Genomic DNA, 12,494 nt, shown 5'->3' with positions numbered 1-12,494 from the left:
AATTACAACCAAAGCCATGGGTATCACGAACTCTTTCGTTAGCGACATTTTCGAGCGCATAGCTATGGAGGCATATCGCCTGACAAAGTAAGGTAAGAAGTCGACAATGAGTTCCCGCGAAATCCAAACTGCTGTACGGCTGCTTCTGCCAGGTGAAGTTGCAAAGCATGCAGTTAGCGAAGGCACGAAGGCTGTCACCAAATACACAAGCAGCAAGTGAACGAGGAGTACGATATTTTCTTTAAATCCAATGGGCTTGATCTGTGATCAACCAGTCAACAGATGTTGTTGTTGTTTATTTTATTGTTAACTTAGTCGAGGTTTAAAGCGGTAGAGATGCTTAAATAAATTGCATTTCAAAGACAAGTTTTTCTAACTTTTCTGAAATGACTTGACGTGCGCATATCGCACTTTTCATTGTAGTTTTGTAAGTTGTTGAAATAACTAGCCGTCCATCGAAAAAAGATGTCGAATTTAGATTAAGTGATTAGCTTCTGTATTTCGCAATATCTTTGCCTTCACTGAAATTAAAAGAGAAGGCGTTTCACTCGGAGAATTCTATGATAGCTTGTCCCTAACTATTCACATGCAGACCTTACAGCACTCGCCGTGTTGTAGAGTTTGAAACAATATTACGAAAGACACAAATTGGTCGTGCGATGGGCTGCAAATAAGTTTTTGTTGAGTTTTTTTTTTTTTTTTATAAAAAAATAAATAAGTCTATGTGAACGAGTAGAGTGGTATGTTGTTTGCACCAATCAGATCGCCGCATTAGGTTATGTATCTCGCACCGATCAGATTGCCACATTAGGTTATGTATCTCGCACCAATCGGATTGCCGCATTAGGGTATGTATCTCGCACCACGCCGGGCTGGCGCGTGCCATGAAGTGGAACTTTGTCGCCCGCTGTTGTTTGAGATTGTACAGCAGAAATGCGAATAAAAGTACAAAGCAGTTTTCAAAATGGCGGATGAAAATAGCATTTTGAATGCTATTGTGGCTCTTCGTCCTTTACGTGATGAAGTCGATAATTTCTTTTTGTTTGAAGAAGAAGTAAAAACAGCTCTCACTTCAATTTTTGAAAAAAACCGTGTGGGCCAAAGCTCTTTGAAACGAGCTAAAATGTCACAAATTCCAGCGACAGCACTCCTGGAAGGAGAAGTGAAGATGTGGCTTAAGATGCTCCATAGGCGCCTCAGTCCAAGAATGAAGGCCCGAAGCGCTTGGACTGTAGAGTTTAAAAGGGCGATGTCCTCGGAAATATTTTCCTTAATTTTACAGATGGTTAAAAAGGCCCGTTCCGCTTATGGTGTTGTGCACAACGAAGAAAAACACACAGATATAATCTACTATAACAGAGAGAACAGACTGATTCGAGATTTTGCCCAGTTATCTGAGCTAAGCAGAGACTCAGTCCGAGAATTCCTTATTAAGCAGAGTAAAGGAACAAGAAAAGGAACTTCAAAAGTTTCCATAACTTCTGAAACGCCTTTCACCATCACATTTATTAAGAGGACACAGCAAGTGGTGGGTATTGTCTCAAGTCTCTATATGCACCATTGACTTGGTTTTCAGTTTCTAAGCCCTCTAGATAGTCTGGGTCAATTTCATGAACAGTCCCAATGTCAAACTTTTTTAACTGTTCTACAAGGTTACTATAAGTTAGAAGCTTTGGAACCTTACAGCCTTTACAAATTGAAATACTTGTTCTTTTCCCTGGTTTGCCTTCATTTGATTTCATTGAAAGCACCAGTCTTACACTTTTGTACTTTCGTTTCCCATTACACCACTTGCATAATATGTTGCAATACTTCGAACAATGTTGTCATCTGACTTTTCAAATTCTAACACACTCTTCTTATACTCTTTACAAACTATTCTATTGGTCAACTGCTTGTTCTCTGTCACATATTTTGTTAACTTATCTAACTTGCATCTCTTTTGCAGAGTGTCAAACATTCCCTCGAACAGGCTGAGGAATGTTCATTTGAGCTCCCATGAATTTTGGCAGCAGCTTCAATGGTTTCATGCCTCCTTTTTCTTGGGGTCCTTGGTCCCAGTATTGATTCTCCATTGACAAGTGCAGTAGGGCTTCTTGTTCGTGCCTGAGATACCTGTCCCTGTGACTAAAATATTGCTAAATTAGACACTGGGTAGTAACACAATTATTTAAATTAGATGTTGTTGGATGATAACAAAATAGATATTTAGCCAAATCTTACATTCAATATGTTGATGTTTACAATTTAGAGACACTGTCATTTATGACAGTCTTTACTGACCAAATGAACACAGGCACTCGCTCAGGTTTCTTGCATAGGTACCGGCATAGAAGCCTGACCATGGCTGTCATTCTGGCACTGGCTCTGTGTTAAGTGGTTAGTTCACCGAAATTGAACTTGCAAAATATATTTTTTTTATTTTTACAAAATTGAATATTTTTCTGTTCACATTATTAATAAAATTTGGCATAAAATTAAACCTCATCCAACCACTAATCAATGCAAACCTACAGACTTAGTTGGAGGTTGCACCCAGCAGTTTTTTGCTGCATACTTACTGGTACTGGTAAAACAACCACAATAAAGAATCAAGAGTATACTCACAGGAATATTTTCTAATTCATTTGTTATGTCTTTGAAGTGTTCCCTGACTGTGGCCAACTGAAAGCAATTATTATACAAGTGATTTCATAAGCACTGATTGTTTAATTTCAAGTGTCATTTAGAGTTTAAACACATAAAAAGCTTTTACCCTGTCAAAATTGAAATTCAAGCCTCCCTACACATGGACCTCCACCACTTTCCTATAATCCTTTGTTACAATATTCTCTGATATTGAAAATAAAAATCTTCCCAAAACATTAATACTGGACAAATTTATCTCACCTTTTCTTGGGCTCGCTGGACTTTTTTGTACTCTGCCGATAGCTTGCGATTTTCATCAACAGCTTTCTCCCTTGCAACCTTGCGAGCTTTCATGAATTGAGCCAAGTGAAAGCGCGTGTTCTTTGTGTGCGGCATCCTAGAAATTAACTCATAAAAAACTAAGGAAAGAAGGCAAAATTAGGAAAACAAAAATCATAGAGCTTTTGTCAAGGCTTTGAAGTTTCGGTTCGTAGCACAAATTCTCGGATAAGTAGAGAAACTTAAAAAACTATCCTAGCCAAAAATACGATAGAAACGACAAATAAACCTTACCTTTTCTTTTACTATTTCCTCTACTGTCTCTTGCCAAGCGAACATCGAAGAAACCATGGCATATTTAGTATCAAAATGACGGGAAAACTGTGTACTTTCAGCACATTTGAGTTTTGGCGCCTTCGGACTAACTCCAGGACCGCTCGGAGGCAGTTTTCAATAGGCGTTAACTCAGTTCCAGGCTTCTCTAAAAACCACACGGTCACAAACGCCATATTTGTGGACGCTGATTGTTCCGCTTCAGAGCGCTCACCAACCCGGCGTGCACCAATCATATCACAGCATTTAGATGTCTTGCACCAATCACGGCCTTTAGGTATTGTTTTGTTATAAATTATGTCATGGAATCAGGGTGCCGTGCACAGAGAACGAAGTTAAACAGAACATTTGGGCCCATTTGATAAGTGTAATGGCCTTCGCGAGAGCCTCGTTGATTGAGGTCGAGATTTATTAGGATATGAAAGGTTTGTATTTAACTTGTTGCGTCATTTTTTTTTAGTTAAAACGTGTTTTTTTTTCGCTCCTTTTTCTCACAACGCATACGCCAAACAACTAACATTCCATCGCGTTCTATGAAAACAACGTCTAAAGTCCGATCAGAACATACTCAATCATTGCAATACATGCACATTACACCATTTTTCACGTGTTTGAATTTTATTCCACCAATCAAATTCCACTTGTCCATATTACACTATGCTCTATCACGTGCCATCTCCTGGTGAACAACTTACATTTTATCACATATTCTAACCGTATTATCCAACCCCACTGAAAAAAAATTTACATGAAACTTAATGCTACTGATAGCGGCTATTTCACGCAATTCTCCCGCGTTTTGACTTTTCCACAAATAAAATTCGCTTTTAGCTGCGTTGGACCTAACCCCTTGCGTGTTAATTCCTTCTAGACAACCTGCCTTTTTTTACGTTTTTCACGCCCTGAGGGCAAAGTTCAGAAAGGTAACGATCAATCAAGGAGACCTCTTTGAATTATTATCCTTTTTTCTCGTTCAGTAAATCTTCACTTATTCGAGATCGCAATATATTCTTGGTTAGGGTCTATTGGAGATACAAAAGAGTTTCAGGTTGCTTTTCGTTGTAAAATTACGTGGAGTGATTTTTTTGTGGAAAGCATAGTCTCTTCCGCAACCGTCACGCAAAGTGCTCTCTCTCCAACGGGGAATATAGGGTGTTATGTGATGAGACCAAACAATGGCTACGAAGGAGACTACAGTGAGCGTGGCACCGATGTATTTTATTTTTGCTCAAAATTATTAAGACAATAGAGAAAATAGACCCCAATATACCTGCGTGAGTCTGGATTAATTAGGTTTTTGTCTTTCTCTTAAAATGAAATAATGCGATATTTTCGTTCTTTTGAAAGTTATGAAAATACTAGGAACAGAAAGCGTCCCATCTCGACCTACCCAGCTTAAACAAATAACCCTTGCATGCTACGCATGCCTATGTTTTACAACTGCGGAATATTTATTACAAGGCAATGAAAAGCGATCGAATATTGCCTGCCTTCCCTTCGAAACGATCTGCCATAGACTCATACGCGAAAACCTCCTTTCCTTTTTCTTAGTTTTCCAGACTCGTATTTTGTCGGATCATCGTCCAGTGTGAGAGCAAAACTAGAGCTGCATGGGGTGATATCGAATGCGAATGTAAGGGGTTTGTTTCTTTGGAGCTTTCGTGCGTCGACCTACGTTTCCCCGCGGGGGAAAAGCAGCTGGAAACTGAGACTCTTCTTGAAAAATTATTTGTGGTATTATAGAAATACCAGAATTGTTGATTCTCAGAAAACAACGGAGGATTTCGGGCTATTTCAAATAAAAATAATGCCGAGATTTTGTGCTGTTTTCTCTACCGCTTCATTAAAACCATATGCTAATTTAAGACTTTCGTTTCGCGAGCTGATGACCGCAACATTACCTTACCGCTCAGTTCCTTAGGCTTCTTGGGGTCCTAGTCACTCGGATGAAAGAAAAGTGGTTCTTTACACTTTTACTTCTAATTTTTCTCTTTAAAGAGAGGAGGGGGAGGGGAGTGGGCTGACGTTTTGCATTCATTAAACAGGTGAGACGATAGATATTTCTGAATGCCGCGTACAAAAACCAAGGAGTGAGTGCGAATACTTAAATTTGGATCGGCTTATAATTCAGAATATACGGAAACATTGAAAGAAATTGATTTCTACTAAACACTTAATTAAGTTTTCTGAAATCTTGATCTTCTAAAGAGCTAGCTTTCTTTTTAGAAGTGCCGAACATTTATACAGATTGCAATAATTTTGTATTTGTATATCATCGTCCTTAGCCAGTTTCAGAAAGGTTCTTTGGTGGGCTTAATAATGGTGTTGAAAAGCCATCGTTAGGTTTTGTCGCTTTTGAATGAAATAGAAAGAAATAGATGAAAACCATTTATTAAACCATTTTGTTCATTTATTTATCGAATTTCGTTTTTGTTGTTTTTATATGATGCACCATACCGTGGTATTTGAAAATAAAAACGTTAAAACAAGTTTTACAACTTGACACATTGACGCTGCAGTTTAATTCAACGTCATCCAACCTCGGGAATTTATGACTTTATAACTGAATTTTTATTCTTAACTCATCATTTCGACAATGCGTGAAGAGAAAGCTTCCCTCTAGCATGAAACTAAACACCGAGAACATAGTGAATTGAACTATTGAAATGTTTTCCTTCAGTCCGCGCATGCGCGGGACGCTGACTACAAACTTATTCCAACACAAACTTATCCCATATAAGTAATACTGATTTTTTTCGGTTTTGACATGCAAGTGCCTTAAAGGGGCTCATCTAAAGTATTCTGGGTACAGTCCTAGGAAGAAATTTCTGGAAAACTAGTCGGGTATTTATAATGACAAAGCAATTAATTACCGATCACTAACTCTAATTATGGGGTCTGCATACTTGTTTCGTTCAGTTTTGTTTTCATCTCCATGTTTATCATTAAAACATTCCTGAGATAGGAAGCGAGTTTCACTTATGTTCGCCGTCCTTTGTCTCCTCCGGATTCTTCTGTGATATCTTAACACTTGCTGTCTTGACGGGATCAATTTGGGAGTATACTGTTTGGGGCTGTTCTTTGACAAGCTTTGCACTGTTTTCGCGGGAAATGATCAGATCTGCGTACACAAGGCCACGGTATGGAGCGGGCTTCTACATTGAACATGGAAAAGAGAATAATAACTTATGAGCAGATCGTGAAACAAGAGACATTAAATAACGATAGCAACACAGTAACGAGGTTAACAAATAAACAAACAAACAACAACAGCAACAAAAACAACATTAAATGAGAAATAAAACACCAAAGATTGTAAACGAATTTGATAAGATAACTGGGTCAGTGTTCCCTTATTTTGCTTCTTATCAAGGTTTTTTTTTAATTTCAAATTTATTTTTATCAGTTTAGTCTTGTATTTTTCTTTACTTGTTTGTTGCAGAGGATCTTTTAGACATTTAAGCAAAGGTCCAGCTGCTGTGCTCCAGCTGTACGCTTAATTATCATACGTAGACATTATGAATCGAAGAAGTAAATAGACTAAGACTGTTTCCTTAATGAAACAGTGTTGAAAAAGAAACACGTCTTCATCTAAAAAAAAATCCAACAAATAAAAGCAAAACAAAAGAAACGAAACAAAAAAGAAACTGTTGTCAGGATTTGTAAGATGTATTACCTGTGGCGGCTTCTTCTTCTTTTTTGTCATGTCAACAGCTGCGTACAAATAATCAGTGTTCCCACCAGCCTGAGGTGTCTCGCTCCCTGCAGCCTCTATGTTGTTATCGAGCCCTGAATCAGTTTGATGAGACGAACGATTCTCTGGTGTCAGAGACGGGGACTGATCTACACGGGACGCCCATTGCACAGGTAAACCACTTGTTTCTTCCTGAGGGTGGCCCGCAGTCTTTTCGAGGGCGCTCGCTTCAGAACTGGCTCTGCCTTTTCTTTCTTTATGAACAACAGCGTATACATGATCCTTATTTTCTTCTTTTTTATCGCACAAAGCAGGTGGCTGATGTATTCCTTTCTTACCACTCACCAACACTGTGTTTTCTGGCGCTGTTTCCTGAATATCTGAACATCCCTCACTTACTGAACTCAACTTTTGATTAGTCTCAATGTTATCATAGCCGCACTCTTTTTTGCAGTCGCTCACTGTTTCGTAGGTGGACAGCCCAGATTCCGTTCGTGAAAGGGTTAGGTGAACAGTAAGCTCAGCGGAGCTCTGTGTTTGTTGAACAAGCACAGGGTCGAGTGATGTCAGTTCAGAGCTCGAAGGCTTCTCGTAGGTGCATATGACACGATCTTCGTCTAAACGTCATCTATGACGCAAGAAATTAGGCTTTACTGATATGTTAAAGAAATAAAAACGCCCCGAGTGCATTGTTGAGTTATATAAGCACGCGGGAATTTTTAAGAACACGGGTAAAGTGCGGAGAAGTACAAGCCGCAGGCGAGTGCTTCTCTTACTTCTCGAGGAACAAGTTTTTTTTGGTTCTTTTATAATAATATATATGAAAAAATTACTCAGTTCTGATTGTTTAAGATAAATGCAGTTTTCAAATAATTCAATGCAGAAGAGGGTTAACTGAGTGCAAAGAGAGTAACAACCAGACATTCTGATTGTTTAATAATCGAAGAAACTCACAGATAGCCAATCAAGTGCGAGCCTTGGACGTCTTAACATTTGGCTACACTGAAAATTTGCGAGCGAAACAATGGCCGGCGTTTGAAGTAGGTCTTCTTTCACCACCGCAACAACAATACAGCAGCTGGAAAACAGCTCTAACAACGAAAACACTGTAAAAAGCACAGCTTTTTGGTTGTCGATTTGGAAAAAGTGGTGTTTAGAGAGGGGAATTGCCAAGGCCGAAATGAAAATTACGAGCCGATCCAGCTTAACACTTTGCTCGAGCGATTCTACGCCGAAATTAAAACAAACATGGTTAAACCTTGCAAACGACGATTACATTCCATCGAAAGTGATTAGGACTCAGACCGAATAATTTCTTGACATGTTTTGCTGGACTTCGAACTTTTTTGTGCCTTATAGATGTGAAAATATCATTGAATATTACTATTATTATTAATATAGTTTGGACCCTACGCGGTTATTTTGACCGAATGCACAGGTTTGAATAAATTATTTTTGCACTTGATGCGCGCTTTGCTTCTGCGTAATTATGATAAGCTATCTCATATTTTTTCATATATATTATTAATACGTAATCACATGATTTTTCTGGTGCAGTTTGGAATAAATAAGCACTTGTTAATTTTTTCAAAGACCACAAATTGCACTGGCCCTACGGGCTCGTGAAATTTTTTAAAAAAAATTAACTCGTGCTTATTTATTCCAGATTGCACTAGAAATCATGTGATTACCTATACTTAAATGTATCATGAATTGCGCACGCTCGTACCGATGACGTTGGCTGCGTGCATTATATCTCAACAGTGCACTTGTGTGACGTAAGGCGCGTGCTCTATCTCTCAACTTGGAATCTATTTGTTAAATAATGAACTCGTTCTGACCAATCACGGCGCGTGCATTTCTCTGAACATTTTATAATGTGCAGTAAATTGCTTATCAAACAAATTTGTTTTTGACTCTGATAATTTCTCTAAGTAATGTTTTTAGGGTCAGCAGTTTTATATTAAATGACTCAGTTGTTGTAACATCAGTTCATAGTGTCACTGTACGCCCTGGTACTGCTTATCTTACTTCCGAACTTGTCACGCTTTTGTAAGAAGGACCATGGTACGCAAAAGACAACTGCCGTGTGTATCTCTAACTTAAGGACTATTTTTCGCTGTCCTGGAGACAGGCGACAACCAGCCAAAGCGACATGCTGAAGGGCATTTCATTGCCTCTATATTTGATCAATTTGTTGCATGTCTTATTTTTCTTTTTTTAACAAATGCTTTATTAGCTTCCGGGACAGTGGTTTGCCAAATGTAACTGAGAGGCAGAAAAGAAACCTCCTTTTTATATACTTAATAATAAGCAAAACTCTTTAAGTGTACTTAAATACGTATCAGTAATCTAGTGTATACTTACTCATTGTAACATAATTTCCATAGTTATCCCCAAAATCGTGTCACCAATTAAATTTCACCGTCGTTGTCGTTGTTAGTGTTGAAAGAAAAAAAAAATTAATTTTTTTTTAAAAAAATAGGAAACGTAAGTGCGTTCTTTCCAGTGAAGGTACTAGTCAAGTGTCGAGGGTGAAATGTCAAGGGTTCAAAAATTTCCTAATTTATTGATTGATTTATTTCTTTGCTTATTTAAAATTTATTATTATATCATTCCTTGTATCACGTGGTCGTAAGATTTCCCGCCTTTCTCCAAATGTCAGCAATACCAGGATGTTGGCTCTCGTTTCCTCTCTTTAGCACTTTCTCGCATTCTCCTATTTCACTTGCGCGTGTTTCAGTGAGTTATTCGTAATGAAGGGTTTTTTGTCAGTGTTCTCCCTTCTAAATAATCTTTGTTGGAATACTTTCAGCTTTACTCAGAGAACGTTGTTAAAATCCTCCCAAAAGTAAAACCACAACTTCATGGACCTCTATATAACGTGGTTCTTGGTAGGAAGAACGATATTCTTTGCCCCAGTAATACGAAATCTATGATTAAGTACCTTGATATTTTAAGTCCCTTGGGCTCAAAAGAGAAAACGTGCGAATGGCTAAGAGAAAAGAGCGGGAAATTTTGCGACCACAAGATACAAAAAATGTTTTTTTCAAATTATAAATACGTGATTCACAGAACTTCGCAAAGTCGATCGGTGGAAACTCAAAGCGTTATAGACGAAATTTACATCGTATATATAAAAAGATCGGCGTAAAATACGACTGCGACGCAGATAGATGGGAAGCGGAAGTGAAACATTGATAGCTCGAAATTTGCTCTTGTTTTGAAGCCCATGGTCCAAATCGCTTTTTTTTTTTTTTTTTTTTTTTTCTCTAAAATACTTCAGCCGTCGAAACTCGTCACAAAAAGAGGTTTCTTGACCGTTGAAAGAACCGCCATAAATAACCAAGTTTGTTTTGCGTGATCCAGGCGCGGATGTCGACAAATTAATAAACCTCTTGCGCTCGAGGAAATATAAGTAATAATAAACAATTAAATAAATAAAGCGCTAACATATTTTGAACATTCGACCCTTAACATTTTCCCCTCAACCCTCGGCCCTCGATAAAAACCTTTACTTTGTTCTTTTCGAATCATTGTCAAAAAGTAAATAATACAGTAATGCATAAACTGCTGGAATCATCATGCAGAAGGACATTTAAAATGGATTTTAAGTACATGCTCTTTTGCACAGTTGACTGATTACGTGGATAACTCAAGGTAAAAAGTAAAGGAGACGAAAGTAATGTAACGCACACGAAAAGGATTGTTCATCATGATAGACAAAAAGTTAGATACGAAACAAAAGAAAACACAGTTAAAGGCACTTACATTGTTTATCGTGGCTCCGACGTCTGCGAAAGAACATAAGTCCGAAAGCGACTACAAGAAGCAGAATGAAAATGGCCAGTAGCACCACAACAATCACAATTAGGTTAGGCTTGCTAGCATGTACATCGTCTGCCAAGGGATATTCAGTGACGGTATTCCCTGACGTGACCCCTTAATTGATATATAAAAGAGGAGGCTGTTTCAGATAAGGCATGGAACCAAACGTTCAGATGCAACATTTTAAAAATAGTAAAATGCTTTGATGAATTAAATCCACGTGTTAGCATTCTCGATACAAATTCAACGTTGCTCTCATCTATAGAATTTATACAAACACTGTAAAGTCAATAAAACGATGGTGATAATGATGGTGGTAACTAATAACAGAACAGACAAAGGAATGAAACGCATGGAAGTTGAAAAACTAGTGATAAATTTTTTTGTTTCTATTTTTTTAAAGGTTCTTTTCTGTATATCATACCTATGCTTTGATGATTGCCCATCCATTTTTAAGGGAAGTGCAAATTAACAGTAACAGTGTGGTACGAATTTATTTTACACTTGGAAAATTACATGAATAAATGAATAAATCTTTGCATGAAAAATGGTAATAACCGAAAAAAAGAGTAGATAAGCTTTTACTTGTTGTCGCAGTTGTAGATGGTCCTTTGACCCGAGCAGTTGTCGATGTCTGGGATCCATCATTCTGTCCTAAATTAAAGAGGAACACAAAAGCAAAGTTAGTAATTTACTATTAGCATTTTCAATAAAAATTCAACGTTTTTCTAACATAGAAAAATTGTACAAATACTTGTAGGTAATAATAATGATAATGCTCACAAAAGTGGTAAATAACAACAAACCTGAACAAAGAACCAAAAGTATGCACATTTTTTTTCTATTTGTTTAAGGTTTGTCTGTTCCTCATTACATATATGTATAAATTTAAAGTTAAAGATTTGCAGGAATTTCAGGGAGTGAGTCGGGGGAAGTTATGTCACTTAACTTGATTTATACTTACATTTAGCGCTGATTCACATCATCGTCTAGACATATTTGTTGGATAGGTCAAGCCTTCAACAGTTACAACGCTAATACTTACTTGTTGTGGTGGATGCTGTCGCTTTCGCTGATTTTTTCCCTAGACGAGAATATGAAAATTCACTTATCATTGTAATTTTGTGATTTTATATCCTAATTTAAATGCAGCGCAAAGCAATGGTAACAGTGCGGTATCTATATATGAAAAAAAGACACACAAATTAATAAAAACGAATAAATAGATATATTAAAATAATTTAGCCAATTGCATAACAAGAAGTCCTTATTGCCTCAGTATTAGGACCCAAGGTGACTTCATGGTCTATCTAGCATTTGTAATATGCTATGTAATCTTTTTAGCTTTCTTCCTCGGTGTAACTGACTTTCAAGAGAGGGACTGGGCCGCAATACATTTACTTATTCTTTTTTTCAGTCTCGCGTAATGTGAATTAAGGGTCTATTACCTCCTTCACCTCTAAATTCACATATGTATCCTGCTGTTTTCAGGGGCGAAGTACAGCTGACATCATTATAAAGCCCGTACTTATCCTCATAATTTCCGTACATTTGCGCGCAGTTCTCTTTAAAAGAATCGTCGCTAGGTTGTCCAGGTGCCCAGGGCCAGCCTTCTTCATTGGACACATTCACTGTGCTGTTATCACTTAACCATCTCCACACTTTAGTTGATGTATCTTTCCACAAACCTATGAAGTACTCAATGGTATTCTCTTTTTGGATGATTTGATTC

General features: G+C 37.6%; 2 protein-coding genes and 1 long non-coding RNA gene across 3 annotated transcripts in view; 1 reads left to right on the top strand and 2 right to left on the bottom strand.

The window, feature by feature from the left end:
* The first annotated feature begins 949 nt into the window (after positions 1 to 949).
* Positions 950 to 2,612, top strand: LOC149035203 (uncharacterized). The gene is made up of 2 exons (XM_089191718.1): positions 950 to 1,528; positions 1,949 to 2,612. Exons 1-2 carry the CDS (start codon positions 965 to 967, stop codon positions 2,000 to 2,002), a joined length of 618 nt encoding a protein of 205 aa, XP_089047844.1. The 5' UTR covers positions 950 to 964; the 3' UTR covers positions 2,003 to 2,612.
* Positions 2,500 to 3,168, bottom strand: LOC149035202 (uncharacterized). Its single transcript, XR_016182334.1, has 2 exons — positions 2,890 to 3,168; positions 2,500 to 2,664 (listed from the first exon to the last, which is right to left on the bottom strand). It is a non-coding gene; the product is annotated as an uncharacterized LOC149035202 (long non-coding RNA).
* Positions 3,169 to 5,634: 2,466 nt separating this feature from the next.
* The window catches only part of LOC149035201 (uncharacterized), a 7,762-nt gene continuing 902 nt past the window's right edge, over positions 5,635 to 12,494 (bottom strand). Inside the window, exons 2-7 of the mRNA XM_089192476.1 lie at positions 12,211 to 12,494; positions 11,808 to 11,846; positions 11,348 to 11,416; positions 10,706 to 10,879; positions 6,917 to 7,551; positions 5,635 to 6,395 (exon numbers count right to left, since the gene is read on the bottom strand). The exon at positions 12,211 to 12,494 is cut by the window's right edge and continues 154 nt beyond it. Coding sequence (XP_089048602.1) covers positions 6,216 to 6,395; positions 6,917 to 7,551; positions 10,706 to 10,879; positions 11,348 to 11,416; positions 11,808 to 11,846; positions 12,211 to 12,494 — 1,381 coding nt within the window. The 3' untranslated portion in view covers positions 5,635 to 6,215. The remainder of the gene's footprint in view (positions 6,396 to 6,916; positions 7,552 to 10,705; positions 10,880 to 11,347; positions 11,417 to 11,807; positions 11,847 to 12,210) is intronic.

This window comes from Pocillopora damicornis, chromosome 13 (assembly GCF_964200805.1).
Source record: "Pocillopora damicornis chromosome 13, jaPocDami1.2, whole genome shotgun sequence".
Lineage (NCBI taxonomy): Eukaryota > Metazoa > Cnidaria > Anthozoa > Scleractinia > Pocilloporidae > Pocillopora > Pocillopora damicornis.
Note: the sequence above shows the minus strand (reverse complement) of the source record. Positions and strands in the feature narration are given on the sequence as shown.